The 19,517-nt window shown below is 47.7% G+C and overlaps 1 protein-coding gene across 4 annotated transcripts in view; it reads left to right on the forward strand.

The window, feature by feature from the left end:
• LOC129864883 (PHD finger protein 21A-like) overlaps positions 1-19,517 on the forward strand; it is a 458,909-nt gene that overhangs the window by 381,267 nt on the left and 58,125 nt on the right. For all 4 annotated transcript variants that reach the window (XM_055937182.1, XM_055937183.1, XM_055937185.1 and 1 more), the window contains exons 6-9: positions 59-1,021; positions 8,997-9,140; positions 14,071-14,122; positions 18,087-18,163. In XM_055937182.1, the coding sequence (XP_055793157.1) occupies positions 59-1,021; positions 8,997-9,140; positions 14,071-14,122; positions 18,087-18,163 (1,236 nt within the window). The remainder of the gene's footprint in view (positions 1-58; positions 1,022-8,996; positions 9,141-14,070; positions 14,123-18,086; positions 18,164-19,517) is intronic.

Here is a 19,517-nt window from a genome sequence, read left to right on the forward strand (position 1 = left end):
CTGCCCCCTATCCCAAAGAAGTTTTAACATGCTCCTTCTCTCCCTCCCTCCTCTCCAGGTTCAGCCAAAGAGTGTGATCCCAGCCAGCCTCCTCCTCAGCCACAGCCCTGTGTCTCTCCCTAAGGAGCAGCCAGCCAGCCAGAAACAGTCATCCTGTCAGACCCTCAGTCTCCTCAACCTCCAGAGAGCTACCGCTGTAGTCAGCCCTAAGAGCCACGCCCACAACTTTAACCACACCCACAGCTCTAGACACACCCTCACCCAGAGCCACACCCTCGGCCCGGCCCTGCCTACAGCCAACAGCACGTTCAGCCCAGAACGCCTCTCCGTAGGCCAGGGAGACACAGCCACCAGCACAACCTCCTCACCCCCTCCCCTGGCCCAGACTCTGGCCTCTCCCCTGGCCTCTCTCCAGCCCCAGACCCTGGCCTCTCCCCTGGCCCAGACCCTGGCCTCTCTCCAGCCCCAGACCCTGGCCTCTCCCCTGGCCTCTCTCCAGACCCTGGCCTCTCTCCAGCCCCAGACCCTGGCCTCTCTCCAGCCCCAGACCCAGTCTCTCGCCCAGACCCAGTCTCTCTCCCTGGCCCAGATCCAGTCTCTCTCCCCGGCCCAGATCCAGTCTCTCTCCCCGGCCCAGACCCAGTCTCTCTCCCCGGCCCAGACCCAGTCTCTCTCCCCGGCCCAGACCCAGTCTCTCTCCCCGGCCCAGACCCAGTCTCTCACCCTGGCCCAGACCCAGTCTCTCACCCCGGCCCAGACCCAGTCTCTCACCCCGGCCCAGACCCAGTCTCTCTCCCCGGCCCAGACCCAGTCTCTCTCCCTGGCCCTAGCCTGGCCTGGAGGCCTCTCCTCCATCTCCCCCACCTCTACCAGCCCAACAGCCACCTCAGCCTCAGTACCCCCCGGTGTGACCTTCTCAGTCATCTCTGCCTCGCCGCCCGCCGACACCGGGAACAACAGGGTGTGGACCATCAGTGAGGCAGTCAAGGTCCAGCCGCTGGTCTTCAACACTGACAATAAGGTTAAAGACTGTCCTTGTCCTACACATTCTTCTGTCAGTCCCACCAGCCCTACTGACTGTCTCTGTCTGCATGGTCTCTACAATCACACACTTCCTGCTGATCTAACTCTTCTGTCAGTCCTACCAGCCCTACTGACTGTCTCTGTCTGCATGGTCTCTACAATCACACACTTCCTGCTGATCTAACTCTTCTGTCAGTCCTACCAGCCCTACTGACTGTCTCTGTCTGCATGGTCTCTACAATCACACACTTCCTGCTGATCTAACTCTTCTGTCAGTCCTACCAGCCCTACTGACTGTCTCTGTCTGCATGGTCTCTACAATCACACACTTCCTGCTGATCTAACTCTTCTGTCAGTCCTACCAGCCCTACTGACTGTCTCTGTCTGCATGGTCTCTACAATCACACACTTCCTGCTGATCTAACTCTTCTGTCAGTCCTACCAGCCCTACTGACTGTCTCTGTCTGCATGGTCTCTACAATCACACACTTCCTGCTGATCTAACTCTTCTGTCAGTCCTACCAGCCCTACTGACTGTCTCTGTCTGCATGGTCTCTACAATCACACACTTCCTGCTGATCTAACTCTTCTGTCAGTCCTACCAGCCCTACTGACTGTCTCTGTCTACATGGTCTCTACAATCACACACTTCCTGCTGATCTAACTCTTCTGTCAGTCCTACCAGCCCTACTGACTGTCTCTGTCTGCATGGTCTCTACAATCACACACTTCCTGCTGATCTAACTCTTCTGTCAGTCCTACCAGCCCTACTGAATGTCTCTGTCTGCATGGTCTCTACAATCACACACTTCCTGCTGATCTAACTCTTCTGTCAGTCCTACCAGCCCTACTGACTGTCTCTGTCTGCATGGTCTCTACAATCACACACTTCCTGCTGATCTAACTCTTCTGTCAGTCCTACCAGCCCTACTGACTGTCTCTGTCTACATGGTCTCTACAATCACACACTTCCTGCTGATCTAACTCTTCTGTCAGTCCTACCAGCCCTACTGACTGTCTCTGTCTGCATGGTCTCTACAATCACACACTTCACGCTGATCTAACTCTTCTGTCAGGCCACACATTACAGGTATCATTACAGGCATCATTACAGGCATCATTACAGGCATCATTACAGGCATCATTACAGGCATCATTACAGGCATCATTACAGGATTCAATACATACCAGGCATCGTTACAGGCATCAATACAGGCATCATTACAGGCATCATTACAGGCATCATTACAGGCGTCAATACAGGCATCATTACAGGCATCATTACAGGCATCATTACAGGCATCATTACAGGCATCATTACAGGCATCATTACAGGCATCATTACAGGCATCAATACAGGTATCATTACAGGCATCAATACAGGTATCATTACAGGCATCATTACAGGCATCATTACAGGCATCAATACAGGCATCAATACAGGCATCAATACAGGCATCAATACAGGTATCATTACAGGCATCATTACAGGCATCATTACAGGCATCAATACAGGCATCAATACAGGCATCAATACAGGCATCAATACAGGCATCATTACAGGCATCATTACAGGCATCATTACAGGCATCATTACAGGTATCATCAGGCATCAATACAGGCATCATTACAGGCATCAATACAGGCATCAATACAGGCATCATTACAGGCATCATTACATACCAGGCATCAATACAGGCATTATTACAGGCATCATTACAGGCATCATTACAGGCATCATTACAGGCATCATTACAGGCATCATTACAGGCATCGTTACAGGCATCGTTACAGGCATCAATACAGGCATCATTACAGGCATCATTACAGGCATCATTACAGGCATCGTTACAGGCATCAATACAGGCATCACTACAGGCATCATTACAGGCATCATTACAGGCATCATTACAGGCATCGTTACAGGCATCAATACAGGCATCACTACAGGCATCATTACAGGCATCATTACAGGCATCAATACAGGCATCAATACAGGCATCATTACATACCAGGCATCATTACATACCAGGCATCATTACAGGCATCACTACAGGCATCTACAGGCATCATTACAGGCATCATTACAGGCATCATTACAGGCATCATTACATACCAGGCATTACTACAGGCATCTACAGGCATCATTACAGGCATCATTACAGGCATCAATACAGGCATCAATACAGGCATCATTACAGGCATCATTTCAGGCATCATTACAGGCATAATTACAGGCATCATTACAGGCATCATCAGGCATCATTACAGGCATCATTACAGGCATCATCAGGCATCATTACAGGCATCATTACAGGCATCATTACAGGTATCATCAGGCATCATTACAGGCATCATTACAGGCATCATTACAGGTATCATCAGGCATCAATACAGGCATCATTACAGGCATCATTACAGGCATCAATACAGGCATCATTACAGGTATCAATACAGGCATCAATACAGGCATCATTACAGGCATCATTACAGGTATCATCAGGCATCAATACAGGTATCATTACAGGTATCAATACAGGCATCACTACAGGCATCACTACAGGCATCATTACAGGCATCATTACAGGCATCAATACAGGCATCATTACAGGTATCATCAGGCATCATTATAGGTATCACTACAGGATTCAATACAGGCATCATTACAGGCATCATTACAGGCATCATTACAGGCATCGTTACAGGCATCGTTACAGGCATCGTTACAGGCATCATTACAGGCATCATTACAGGCATCATTACAGGCATCGTTACAGGCATCATTACAGGCATCATTACAGGCATCAATACAGGCATCATTACAGGCATCATTACAGGATTCAATACAGGCATCATTACATTACAGGCATCATTACAGGCATCAATACAGGCATAATTACAGGCATCAATACAGGCATCATTACAGGCATCATTACAGGCATCAATACAGGCATCATTACAGGCATCATTACAGGCATCATTACAGGCATCATTACAGGATTCAATACAGGCATCATTACATTACAGGCATCATTACAGGCATCAATACAGGCATCAATACAGGCATCATTACAGGCATCATTACAGGATTCAATACAGGCATCATTACAGGCATCATTACAGGCATCATTACAGGATTCAATACAGGCATCATTACAGGCATCAATACAGGCATCATTACAGGCATCATTACAGGATTCAATACAGGCATCATTACAGGCATCATTACAGGTATCATCAGGCATCATTACAGGTATCACTACAGGCATCATTACAGGCATCATTACAGGCATCATTACAGGCATCATTACAGGCATCATTACAGGTATCATCAGGCATCATTACAGGTATCACTACAGGCATCATTACAGGCATCATTACAGGCATCATTACAGGTATCATCAGGCATCATTACAGGCATCATTACAGGCATCATTACAGGCATCATTACAGGCATCAATACAGGCATCATTACAGGCATCAATACAGGCATCACTACAGGCATCATTACAGGCATCATTACAGGCATCATTACAGGCATCATTACAGGCATCATTACAGGCATCATTACAGGCATCATTACAGGCATCAATACAGGCATCATTACAGGCATCATTACAGGATTCAATACAGGCATCATTACATTACAGGCATCATTACAGGCATCAATACAGGCATAATTACAGGCATCAATACAGGCATCATTACAGGCATCATTACAGGATTCAATACAGGCATCAATACATTACAGGCATCATTACAGGCGTCAATACAGGCATCAATACAGGCATCATTACAGGCATCAATACAGGCATCATTACAGGCATCATTACAGGATTCAATACAGGCATCAATACAGGCATCATTACAGGTATCATCAGGCATCATTACAGGTATCACTACAGGCATCATTACAGGCATCATTACAGGCATCATTACAGGTATCATCAGGCATCATTACAGGTATCACTACAGGCATCATTACAGGCATCATTGCAGGCATCATTACAGGCATCATTACAGGTATCATCAGGCATCATTACAGGCATCATTACAGGCATCATTACAGGCATCATTACAGGCATCAATACTGGCATCATTACAGGCATCATTACAGGCATCTACAGGTATCATTACAGGCATCATTACAGGCATCATTACAGGCATCAATACAGGCATCATTACAGGCATCGTTACAGGCATCGTTACAGGCATCGTTACAGGCATCATTACAGGCATCATTACAGGCATCAATACTGGCATCATTACAGGCATCATTACAGGCATCTACAGGTATCATTACAGGCATCATTACAGGCATCATTACAGGCATCATTACAGGCATCAATACAGGCATCGTTACAGGCATCGTTACAGGCATCGTTACAGGCATCATTACAGGCATCGTTACAGGCATCGTTACAGGCATCGTTACAGGCATCATTACAGGCATCGTTACAGGCATCGTTACAGGCATCAATACAGGCATCATTACAGGCATCAATACAGGCATCAATACAGGCATCAATACAGGCATCAATACAGGCATCAATACATACCAGGCATCATTACAGGCATCATTACAGGCATCATTACAGGCATCATTACAGGCATCGTTACAGGCATCATTACAGGCATCATTACAGGCATCATTACAGGCATCATTACAGGCATCATTACAGGCATCATTACAGGCATCATTACATGTATCATTACAGGCATCATTACAGGCATCAATACAGGCATCATCAGGCATCATTACAGGTATCACTACAGGCATCATTACAGGCATCATTACAGGCATCATCAGGCATCATTACAGGTATCCCTACAGGCATCATTACAGGCATCATTACAGGCATCATTACAGGCATCATCAGGCATCATTACAGGTATCATTACAGGCATCATTACAGGCATCATTACAGGCATCATTACAGGCATCAATACAGGCATCATTACAGGCATCATTACAGGCATCATTACAGGCAGAATTACTGGCATCATTACAGGCATCATTACAGGCATCTACAGGTATCATTACAGGCATCGTTACATTACAGGCATCATTACAGGCATCATTACAGGCATCGTTACAGGCATCTACAGGCATCATTACAGGCATCATTACAGGCATCATTACAGGCATCGTTACAGGCATCTACAGGCATCATTACAGGCATCATTACAGGCATCATTACAGGCATCATTACAGGCATCATTACAGGCATCATTACAGGCATCTACAGGCATCATTACAGGCATCATTACAGGCATCATTACAGGCATCATTACAGGCATCATTACAGGCATCATTACAGGCATCATTACAGGCATCTACAGGCATCATTACAGGCATCATTACAGGCATCATTACAGGCATCATTACAGGCATCATTACAGGCATCGTTACAGGCATCTACAGGCATCATTACAGGCATCATTACAGGCATCATTACAGGCATCATTACAGGCATCGTTACAGGAATCTACAGGCATCATTACAGGCATCATTACAGGCATCATTACAGGCATCATTACAGGCATCTACAGGCATCATTACAGGCATCGTTACATTACAGGCATCATTACAGGCATCGTTACAGGCATCGTTACAGGCATCGTTACAGGCATCGTTACAGGCATCGTTACAGGCATCGTTACAGGCATCAATACAGGCATCATTACAGGCATCGTTACAGGCATCGTTACAGGCATCGTTACAGGCATCGTTACAGGCATCGTTACAGGCATCAATACAGGCATCATTACAGGCATCAATACAGGCATCATTACAGGCATCATTACAGGCATCAATACAGGCATCATTACAGGCATCATTACAGGCATCAATACAGGCATCATTACAGGCATCATTACAGGCATCAATACAGGCATCATACCAGGCATCATTACAGGCATCAATACAGGCATCAATACAGGCATCATTACAGGCATCGTTACAGGTATCATTACAGGCATCATTACAGGCATCATTACAGGCATCATTACAGGCATCATTACAGGCATCAATACAGGCATCATACCAGGCATCATTACAGGCATCAATACAGGCATCAATACAGGCATCATTACAGGCATCGTTACAGGTATCATTACAGGCATCATTACAGGCATCATACCAGGCATCATTACAGGCATCATTACAGGCATCATTACAGGCATCATTACAGGCATCATTACAGGCATCATTACAGGCATCAATACAGGCATCATCAGGCATCATTACAGGCATCATTACAGGCATCATTACAGGCATCATTACAGGCATCATTACAGGCATCAATACAGGCATCAATACAGGCATCATTACAGGCATCATTACAGGCATCATTACAGGCATCATTACAGGCATCAATACAGGCATCATTACAGGCATCATTACAGGCATCAATACAGGCATCAATACAGGCATCATTACAGGTAGAATTGTGCTTCATCATTCCTAATTTAAATCAATCACAATTTAATTGTCTACCTTCCCTTCCCACTAAATAGTACTAATACTAACCCTTACCCTAACCCAATAAATAGTACTAATACTAACCCGAACCCTAATCCACTAAATAGTACTAATACTAACCCTAACCCTTCCCACTAAATAGTACTAATACTAACCCGAACCCTAACCCACTAAATAGTACTAATACTAACCCTAACCCTTCCCACTAAATAGTACTAGTACTAACCCTAACCCTAACCCACTAAATAGTATTAATACTAACCCTAACCCTAACCCACTAAATAGTACTAATACTAACCCTAACCCTAACCCACTAAATAGTACTAGTACTAACCCTAACCCTTCCCACTAAATAGTACTAGTACTAACCCTAACCCTAACCCACTAAATAGTACTAATACTAACCCTAACCCACTAAATAGTACTAATACTAACCCTAACCCTTCCCACTAAATAGTACTAATACTAACCCTAACCCTAACCCACTAAATAGTACTAATACTAACCCTAACCCTAACCCACTAAATAGTACTAATACTAACCCTAACCCTTCCCACTAAATAGTACTAATACTAACCCTAACCCTAACCCACTAAATAGTACTAATACTAACCCTAACCCTAACCCACTAAATAGTACTAATACTAACCCTAACCCTTCCCACTAAATAGTACTAGTACTAACCCTAACCCTAACCCACTAAATAGTACTAATACTAACCCTAACCCTAACCCACTAAATAGTACTAGTACTAACCCTAACCCTAACCCACTAAATAGTACTAATACTAACCCTAACCCTTCCCACTAAATAGTACTAGTACTAACCCTAACCCACTAAATAGTACTAATACTAACCCTAACCCTTCCCACTAAATAGTACTAGTACTAACCCTAACCCTAACCCACTAAATAGTACTAATACTAACCCTAACCCTTCCCACTAAATAGTACTAGTACTAACCCTAACCCACTAAATAGTACTAGTACTAACCCTAACCCTAACCCACTAAATAGTACTAATACTAACCCTAACCCTTCCCACTATATAGTACTAATACTAACCCTAACCCTAACCCACTAAATAGTACTAATACTAACCCTAACCCTTCCCACTAAATAGTACTAATACTAACCCTAACCCTAACCCACTAAATAGTACTAGTACTAACCCTAACCCTATCCCACTAAATAGTACTAATACTAACCCTAACCCTTCCCACTAAATAGTACTAGTACTAACCCTAACCCTAACCCACTAAATAGTACTAGTACTAACCCTAACCCACTAAATAGTACTAATACTAACCCTTCCCACTAAATAGTTATTAGAATCAACAGCCAATTAACTGACTAATGCTTAACGCTCTCCCTGCCTGCACGTGTGTGTGTGTGTGTGTGTGTGTGTGTGTGTGTGTGTGTGTGTGTGTGTGTGTGTGTGTGTGTGTGTGTGTGTGTGTGTGTGTGTGTGTGTGTGTGTGTTTTCCCAGTTGAAAATCATCCAGCCAGAGGCTGCTCCCCCCAGCTCCTCCCAGGACTCCCCAGGAGGACCCCAGGGAGCCGACAGCCCCTCCACCTCTCCCTCCTCTACACCAGCCAAGAAGAAGAAGAAGCAGAAGGACGAGGACCCAGAGGTAAAACCACTAACCTAAATGATTATACATCAATGACAAGAACTCAAACCGTGTTGTATTAGAGGATAAAGAAAAGCTTGTCTTTTATATTACATTACATAAATTATTACATCAATAAGGATTAAAAAGCCAATAAACCATTATCATTTATCTAACCACACACTAACTATTAGGTTATCAGATATGATGCTACTGCTAACTATTAGGTTCTCTGATATGGTGCTCCTGCTAACTATTAGGTTCTCTGATATGGTGCTACTGCTAACTATTAGGTTATCAGATATGGTGCTAATGCTAACTATTAGGTTCTCTGATATGGTGCTAATGCTAACTATTAGGTTCTCTGATATGGTGCTAATGCTAACTATTAGGTTATCAGATATGGTGATACTGCTAACTATTAGGTTCTCTAATATGGTGCTAATGCTAACTATTAGGTTCTCTGATATGGTGCTCCTGCTAACTATTAGGTTCCCTGATATGGTGATACTGCTAACTATTAGGTTCTCTGATATGGTGCTAATGCTAACTATTAGGTTCCCTGATATGGTGCTCCTGCTAACTATTAGGTTCTCTGATATGGTGCTACTGCTAACTATTAGGTTCTATGATATGGTGCTACTGCTAACTATTAGGTTCTCTGATATGGTGCTAATGCTAACTATTAGGTTCTCTGATATGGTGCTAATGCTAACTATTAGGTTCTCTGATATGGTGCTAATGCTAACTATTAGGTTCTCTGATATGGTGCTAATGCTAACTATTAGGTTCTCTGATATGGTGCTACTGCTAACTATTAGGTTCTCTGATATGGTGCTACTGCTAACTATTAGGTTCTCTGATATGGTACTAATGCTAACTATTAGGTTATCTGATATGGTGCTAATGCTAACTATTAGGTTATCTGATATGGTGCTACTGCTAACTATTAGGTTATCAGATATGGTGCTAATTCTAACTATTAGGTTCTCTAATATGGTGCTACTGCTAACTATTAGGTTCTCTGATATGGTGCTACTGCTAACTATTAGGTTCCCTGATATGGTGCTACTGCTAACTATTAGGTTCTCTGATATGGTGCTACTGCTAACTATTAGGTTCTCTGATATGATGCTAATGCTAACTATTAGGTTATCAGATATGGTGCTAATGCTAACTATTAGGTTCTCAGATATGGTACTAATGCTAACTATTAGGTTCTCTGATATGGTGCTAATGCTAACTATTAGGTTCTCTGATATGATGCTACTGCTAACTATTAGGTTCTCTGATATGATGCTACTGCTAACTATTAGGTTCTCTGATATGATGCTAATGCTAACTATTAGGTTCTCTGATATGATGCTACTGCTAACTATTAGGTTCTCTGATATGATGCTAATGCTAACTATTAGCTGCTAACTCAGAGCTGGAGCAGATATCAATCTCCTCCCCCTCTCCCCCCGCTATCCCTGGTGTCCCCCTCTCCCTTCCTCTATCACTCCTCCCCCTCTCCCCCCGCTATCCCTGGTGTCCCCCTCTCCCTTCCTCTATCACTCCTCCCCCTCTCACCCCGCTATCCCTGGTGTCCCCCTCTCCCTTCCTCTATCACTCCTCCCCCTCTCCCCCCGCTATCCCTGGTGTCCCCCTCTCCCTTCCTCTATCACTCCTCCCCCTCTCCCCCCGCTATCCCTGGTGTCCCCCTCTCCCTTCCTCTATCACTCCTCCCCCTCTCCCCCCGCTATCCCTGGTGTCCCCCTCTCCCTTCCTCTATCACTCCTCCCCCTCTCCCCCCACTATCCCTGGTCCCCCCTCTCTATCCTTCGTCCCCCTCTATCCCTGGTCCCCCTCTATCCCTGGTCTCCCTCTATCCCTGGTCTCCCTCTATCCCTGGTCTCCCTCTATCCCTGGTCTCCCTCTATCCCTGGTCTCCCTCTATCCCTGGTCTCCCTCTATCCCTGGTCTCCCTCTATCCATCCCGCCTCCCCCTCACGATATACTGATTCAACAAGCAGTAACTAATGAGAGTGATTCACTATGGACTGACTGATTCAACAAGCAGTAACTAATGAGAGTGATTCACTATGGACTGACTGATTCAACAAGCAGTAACTAATGAGAGTGATTCACTATGGACTGACTGATTCAACAAGCAGTAACTAATGAGAGTGATTCACTATGGACTGACTGAATCAACAAGCAGTAACTAATGAGAGTGATTCACTATGGACTGACTGTGTTCAACAAGCAGTAACTAATGAGAGTGATTCACTATGGACTGACTGAATCAACAAGCAGTAACTAATGAGAGTGATTCACTATGGACTGACTGATTCAACAAGCAGTAACTAATGAGAGTGATTCACTACGGACTGACTGATTCAACAAGCAGTAACTAATGAGAGTGATTCACTACGGACTGATTGATTCAACAAGCAGTAACTAATGAGAGTGATTCACTACGGACTGATTGATTCAACAAGCAGTAACTAATGAGAGTGATTCACTACGGACTGACTGATTCAACAAGCAGTAACTAATGAGAGTGATTCACTATGGACTGACTGTGTTCAACAAGCAGTAACTAATGAGAGTGATTCACTATGGACTGACTGTGTTCAACAAGCAGTAACTAATGAGAGTGATTCACTATGGACTGACTGATTCAACAAGCAGTAACTAATGAGAGTGATTCACTATGGACTGACTGATTCAACAAGCAGTAACTAATGAGAGTGATTCACTACGGACTGACTGAATCAACAAGCAGTAACTAATGAGAGTGATTCACTACGGACTGACTGAATCAACAAGCAGTAACTAATGAGAGTGATTCACTACGGACTGACTGATTCAACAAGCAGTAACTAATGAGAGTGATTCACTACGGACGGACTGATTCAACAAGCAGTAACTAATGAGAGTGATTCACTACGGACTGACTGAATCAACAAGCAGTAACTAATGAGAGTGATTCACTATGGACTGACTGATGTGTTCAGGAGAGATGGATCACGTGACATGAAACACAGGAGTCACTGGTGGAGACATCACAATGGTTCCATTACTCCAGGTGTTGCTGTTGCTAGGAAACCACACATACTAGCCCTTCTCTCACCCTGCCCACCTCTACCTGGAGTAATTGAGGGAGAAAACTAGCCTATAACACCTTAGTAGTAGAACATTCCAGAGATTGTAGAAGAGAGTGAGAACGGCAGAGTGTTTGATAGGGAGGGAGGGAGGGAGGGAGGGAGGGAGAGACCAGGGAGGGAGGGAGGGAGGGAGGGAGGGAGAGACCCAGACAGGGAGGGAGGGAGGGACCCAGACAGGGAGGGAGGGAGGGAGGGAGGGAGAGACCCAGACAGGGAGGGAGGGAGGGACCCAGACAGGGAGGGAGGGAGGGAGACCCAGACAGACAGGGAGGGAGGGAGACCCAGACAGACAGGGAGGGAGGGAGGGAGGGAGGGAGACCCAGACAGACAGGGAGGGAGGGAGGGACCCAGACAGGGAGGGAGGGAGGGACCCAGACAGGGAGGGAGGGAGGGAGACCCAGACAGACAGGGAGGGAGGGAGACCCAGACAGACAGGGAGGGAGGGAGGGAGGGAGGGAGGGAGAGACCCAGACAGGGAGGGAGGGAGGGACCCAGACAGGGAGGGAGGGAGGGAGGGAGACCCAGACAGACAGGGAGGGAGGGAGACCCAGACAGACAGGGAGGGAGGGAGGGACCCAGACAGGGAGGGAGGGAGGGAGACCCAGACAGACAGGGAGGGAGGGAGACCCAGACAGACAGGGAGGGAGGGAGGGAGGGAGACCCAGACAGACAGGGAGGGAGGGAGGGAGGGAGGGAGGGAGGGAGGGAGGGAGACACAGACAGACAGGGAGGGAGGGAGGGAGGGACCCAGACAGGGAGGGAGGGAGACCCAGACAGACAGGGAGGGAGGGAGGGAGGGAGGGAGGGAGGGAGGGAGGGAGGGAGGGAGGGAGGGAGGGAGGGAGGGTAAACTCTTCATGAATAAGCCATAAGGGGAAGCAGACTCTTCATAAGAGAACACTCACATCCTGAACCTGAGAGTTGTGAACATTCCAACCCGAACCTGAAGGTTTCCTGAGGGTTTCCGGAGGGTTTCCTAAGGGTTTCCGGAGGGTTTCCTGAGGGTTTCCGGAGGGTTTCCTGAGGGTTTCCTAAGGGTTTCCTAAGGGTTTCCTAAGGGTTTCCTTAGGGTTTCCTGAGGGTTTCCTAAGGGTTTCCGGAGGGTTTCCTGAGGGTTTCCGGAGGGTTTCCGGAGGGTTTCCTAAGGGTTTCCGGAGGGTTTCCGGAGGGTTTCCTGAGGGGTTCCTGAGGGGTTCCTAAGGGTTTCCTAAGGGTTTCCTGAGGGGTTCCTAAGTGTTTCCTGAGGGTTTCCTGAGGGTTTCCTGAGGGTTTCCTGAGGGTTTCCTGAGGGGTTCCTGAGGGGTTCCTGAGGGGTTCCTGAGGGGTTCCTGAGGGGTTCCTGAGGGTTTCCTGAGGGTTTCCTAAGGGTTTACTGAGGGTTTCCGGAGGGGTTCCTGAGGGTTTCCTAAGGGTTTCCTGAGGGGTTCCTAAGGGTTTCCTAAGGATTTCCTGAGGGGTTCCTGAGGGTTTCCTAAGGGTTTCCTAAGGGTTTCCTAAGGGTTTCCTGAGGGTTTCCTAAGGGTTTCCTGAGGGGTTCCTAAGTGTTTCCTGAGGGTTTCCGGAGGGTTTCCGGAGGGTTTCCTAAGGGTTTCCTGAGGGGTTCCTAAGGGTTTCCGGAGGGGTTCCTAAGGGTTTCCTGAGGGTTTCCTAAGGGTTTCCGGAGGGTTTCCTAAGGGTTTCCTGAGGGTTTCCTGAGGGTTTCCTGAGGGTTCTGGGTGTCACACTGTAACATGTCCCCTCTCCACCTGTATGGTATTCATATGGGTGTCACACTCTAACATGTCCCCTCTCCTCTACAGAAAATGTCCTTCATGGTGGCTCTTGGCCTGGTCACTACAGAGACACTGGAAGGTGAGTTCTTCCTCTGACACTAATTGAATTCAACTCGTCAGAATGTAAAAAAGGCATTGGCACATCGTTGCTGTCTTGTTGCAGGTGGTACCAATGAGATACCTTGGAAGAACAGAGAAACCCACACACTGCTCTGGCGAGTACCAGTTTTTACTAAAGCTCACCTGTCGGCTTCTTGGCCTTCGTCAGCGCTTGAAAAAAATGATTAAAAAAAACAAGACTCTGACGAAGGTCGACAGGTAAGCTTTAATTAAAAACAGGGATACTAGCCAGAGCAGTGTGTGGGTCTCTCTGTTCTTCCAAGTTATCTCATCATACCAACCGTTTTATGTCTGTGTTAACACTTGTTCATCCTCACATTAGCGGCAGATACACATTTTACCTGTACTGGCTGTCTACCTGTCTGTCTGTCCCATCTACCTGTACTACCTGTCTGTCTACCTGTCTGTCTGTCCCATCTACCTGTACTGTCTGTCTCGTCTGTCTCGTCTGTCTCGTCTGTCCCGTCTGTCCCGTCTGTCTGTCTGTCTCATCTACCTGTACTGGCTGTCTACCTGTCTGTCTGTCTGTCTGTCCCATCTACTTGGTCTGTCTGTCTGTCTGTCTGTCTGTCTGTCTTTTCTGGCTGTACCGGTTGTGTCTACCTGTCTGTGTATCTGTCCCATCTACCTGTCTGTCTATCCCATCTACCTGTCTTGTCTGTCCCATCTAGCTGTACCGGCTGTGCCTACCTGTCTGTCTGTCCCATCTAGCTGTACCGGCTGTGTCTACCTGTCTGTCTGTCCCATGTAGCTTTATCGGCTGTGCCTACCTGTCTGTCCCATCTACCTGTCTGTCCCATCTAGCTGTACCGGCTGTGTCTACCTGTCTGTCTGTCCCATGTAGCTTTATCGGCTGTGCCTACCTGTCTGTCTGTCTGTCTGTCCCATCTAGCTGTACCAGCTGTGCCTACCTGTCTGTCTGTCTGTCTGTCCCATCTAGCTGTACCGGCTGTGTCTACCTGTCTGTCTGTCCCATGTAGCTTTATCGGCTGTGCCTACCTGTCTGTCTGTCTGTCTGTCCCATCTAGCTGTACCAGCTGTGCCTACCTGTCTGTCTGTCTGTCTGTCTCATCTAGCTGTACCGGCTGTGTCTACCTGTCTGTTCCATCTAGCTGTACCGGCTGTGCCATCTACCTGTCTGTCTGTCTGTCTAGCTGTACCGTCTGTTCCATCTAGCTGTACCGGCTGTGCCATCTACCTGTCTGTCTGTCTGTCTAGCTGTACCGTCTGTCCCATCTAGCTGTCTGTCTGTTCCATCTACCTGTACCAGCTGTGTCTACCTGTCTGTCTGTCCCATCTAGCTGTACCAGCTGTGTGTACCTGTCTGTCCCATCTACCTGTACCGGCTGTGTCTACCTGTCTGTCTGTCCCATGTAGCTTTATCGGCTGTGCCTACCTGTCTGTCTGTCTGTCTGTCCCATCTAGCTGTACCGGCTGTGTCTACCTGTCTGTCTGTCCCATGTAGCTTTATCGGCTGTGCCTACCTGTCTGTCTGTCTGTCTGTCCCATCTAGCTGTACCGGCTGTGTCTACCTGTCTGTCTGTCTGTCTAGCTGTCCCATCTAGTTGTACCCGGCTGTGTCTACCTGTCTGTTCCATCTAGCTGTACCGGCTGTGCCATCTACCTGTACCGGCTGTGTCTACCTGTCTGTCTGTCCCATGTAGCTTTATCGGCTGTGCCTACCTGTCTGTCTGTCTGTCTGTCCCATCTAGCTGTACCAGCTGTGCCTACCTGTCTGTCTGTCTGTCCCATCTAGCTGTACCGGCTGTGTCTACCTGTCTGTTCCATCTAGCTGTACCGGCTGTGTCTACCTGTCTGTCTGTCCCATCTAGCTGTACCGTCTGTCCCATCTAGCTGTACCGGCTGTGTCTACCTGTCTGTCTGTCTGTCTAGCTGTACCGGCTGTGTCTACCTGTCTGTCTGTCTGTCCCATCTAGCTGTACCAGCTGTGTCTACCTGTCTGTCTGTCCCATCTAGCTGTACCGGCTGTGCCATCTACCTGTCTGTCTGTCTGTCTAGCTGTACCGTCTGTCCCATCTAGCTGTACCGGCTGTGTCTACCTGTCTGTCTGTCTGTCCCATCTAGCTGTACCGGCTGTGTCTACCTGTCTGTCCCATCTACCTGTCTGTCTGTCCCATCTAGCTGTACCGGCTGTGTTTACCTGTCTGTCTGTCCCATGTAGCTGTACCTGTCTGTCCTATCTAGCTGTACCGGCTGTGTCTACCTGTCTGTCTGTCCCATGTAGCTGTACCTGTCTGTCCTATCTAGCTGTACCGGCTGTGTCTACCTGTCTGTCTGTCCCATGTAGCTGTACCTGTCTGTCCTATCTAGCTGTACCGGCTGTGTCTACCTGTCTGTCTGTCCCATGTAGCTGTACCGTCTGTCCCATCTACCTGTCTGTCCCATCTAGCTGTACCGGCTGTGTCTACCTGTCTGTCTGTCCTATCTACCTGTCTGTCTGTCCTATCTAGCTGTACCGGCTGTGCCTACCTGTCTGTCTGTCCCATGTAAATGTACCGTCTGTCCCATCTACCTGTCTGTCTGTCCCATCTAGCTGTACCGGCTGTGTCTACCTGTCTGTCTGTCCTATCTAGCTGTACCGGCTGTGTGTACCTGTCTGTCTGTCCCATCTAGCTGTACCGGCTGTGTCTACCTGTCTGTCTGTCCTATCTAGCTGTACCGGCTGTGTGTACCTGCCTGTCTGTCCCATCTAGCTGTACCGGCTGTGTCTACCTGTCTGTCTGTCCCATCTACCTGTACCGGCTGTGTCTACCTGCCTGTCTGTCCCATCTAGCTGTACCAGCTGTGTCTACCTGTCTGTCTGTCCCATCTACCTGTCTGTCTGTCCCATCTAGCTGTACCGGCTGTGTGTACCTGTCTGTCTGTCCCATCTAGCTGTACCGGCTGTGTCTACCTGTCTGTCTGTCCTATCTAGCTGTACCGGCTGTGTGTACCTGCCTGTCTGTCCCATCTAGCTGTACCGGCTGTGTCTACCTGTCTGTCTGTCCCATCTACCTGTACCGGCTGTGTCTACCTGCCTGTCTGTCCCATCTAGTTGTACCAGCTGTGTCTACCTGTCTGTCTGTCCCATCTACCTGTCTGTCTGTCCCATCTAGCTGTACCGGCTGTGTCTACCTGTCTGTCTGTCCCATCTAGCTGTACCGGCTGTGCCTACCTGTCAGTCCCATCTACCTGTCTGTCTGTCCCATCTAGCTGTACCAGCTGTGTCTACCTGTCTGTCTGTCCCATCTAGCTGTACCGGCTGTGCCTACCTGTCTGTCTGTCCCATCTAGCCGTACCGGCTGTGTCTACCTGTCTGTCTGTCCCATGTAGCTGTACCGGCGGTGTCTACCTGTCTGTCTGTCCCATCTAGCCGTACCGGCTGTGTCTACCTGTCTGTCTGTCCCATCTAGCCGTACCGGCGGTGTCTACCTGTCTGTCTGTCCCATCTACCTGTCTGTCCCATCTACCTGTACCGGCTGTGTTTACCTGTCTGTCCCATCTAGCTGTACCGGCTGTGTCTACCTGTCTGTCCCATCTAGCTGTACCGGCTGTGTGTACCTGTCTGTCTGTCCCATCTACCTGTCTGTCTGTCCCATCTAGCTGTACCGGCTGTGTCTACCTGTCTGTCTGTCCCATCTACCTGTCTGTCTGTCCCATCTAGCTGTACCGGCTGTGTCTACCTGTCTGTCTGTCCCATCTAGTTGTACCGGCTGTGCCTACCTGTCTGTCTGTCTGTCCCATCTAGCTGTACCGGCTGTGTCTACCTGTCTGTCTGTCCCATCTAGCTGTACCGGCTGTGTCTACCTGTCTGTTCCATCTAGTTGTACCCGGCTGTGTCTACCTGTCTGTTCCATCTACCTGTACCGGCTGTGTGTATCTAATCCTCTGTAACATAAGCCTTTGTTCCTCTACCGTGCCAGAGATCCAGATCAAGAGACAGGAGAGGAAGAGACGAAGCACAGCCAACCCAGCCTATAGCGGCCTGGTCCAACCAGAGGTAACACACAATGGACCCCTTTTTGTCTGGTTCAAACAGCTGCAACAGCTGACATTATCTGAAAGTAGGTCAGAGCTGTTCAGGAGAGACATGTGTGTTTGAAATGTGTTTAGAGATGTTTAAGAGATACAGTATGTTACATTTATTGTTAACTAGGATGTAGAGTAGTACTAGTCGGTGTGATTCAGAGTTTAGGTAAGGGTCGATGCCCATGCTGAAATATTAATTAGCAGAATTACTCTGATGGCCTTAGTCTCTGATGGCCTTAGTCTCTGATGGCCTTAGTCTCTGATGGCCTTAGTCTCTGATGGCCTTAGTCTCTGATGGCCTTAGTCTCTGGTGGCCTTAGTCTCTGGTGGCCTTAGTCTCTGATGGCCTTAGTCTCTGATGGCCTTAGTCTCTGATGGCCTTAGTCTCTGATGGCCTTAGTCTCTGATGGCCTTAGTCTCTGATGGCCTTAGTCTCTGATGGCCTTAGTCTCTGATGGCCTTAGTCTCTGGTGGGTTCAGGTTAGACAGGCCTTAGTCTCTGATGGCCTTAGTCTCTGATGGGTTCAGTTTAGACAGGCCTTAGTCTCTGATGGCCTTAGTCTCTGATGGCCTTAGTCTCTGATGGCCTCAGTCTCTGATGAGTTCAGTTTAGACAGGCCTTAGTCTCTGATGGCCTTAGTCTCTGATGGCCTTAGTCTCTGATGGGTTCAGTTTAGACAGGCCTTAGTCTCTGATGGCCTTAGTCTCTGATGGCCTTAGTCTCTGATGGCCTTAGTCTCTGATGGCCTTAGTCTCCGATGGCCTTAGTCTCTGATGGTCTTAGTCTCTGATGGGTTCAGTTTAGACAGGCCTTAGTCTCTGATGGCCTTAGTCTCTGATGGCCTTAGTCTCTGATGGCCTTAGTCTCTGATGGCCTTAGTCTCTGATGGCCTTAGTCTCTGATGGCCTTAGTCTCTGATGGCCTTAGTCTCTGATGGCCTTAGTCTCTGATGGCCTTAGTCTCTGATGGCCTTAGTCTCTGATGGCCTTAGTCTCTGGTGGGTTCAGGTTAGACAGGCCTTAGTCTCTGATGGCCTTAGTCTCTGATGGGTTCAGTTTAGACAGGCCTTAGTCTCTGATGGCCTTAGTCTCTGATGGCCTTAGTCTCTGATGGCCTTAGTCTCTGATGGCCTCAGTCTCTGATGAGTTCAGTTTAGACAGGCCTTAGTCTCTGATGGCCTTAGTCTCTGATGGCCTTAGTCTCTGATGGGTTCAGTTTAGACAGGCCTTAGTCTCTGATGGCCTTAGTCTCTGATGGCCTTAGTCTCTGATGGCCTTAGTCTCTGATGGCCTTAGTCTCCGATGGCCTTAGTCTCTGATGGTCT

This window comes from Salvelinus fontinalis, chromosome 11 (assembly GCF_029448725.1).
Source record: "Salvelinus fontinalis isolate EN_2023a chromosome 11, ASM2944872v1, whole genome shotgun sequence".
NCBI lineage: Eukaryota > Metazoa > Chordata > Actinopteri > Salmoniformes > Salmonidae > Salvelinus > Salvelinus fontinalis.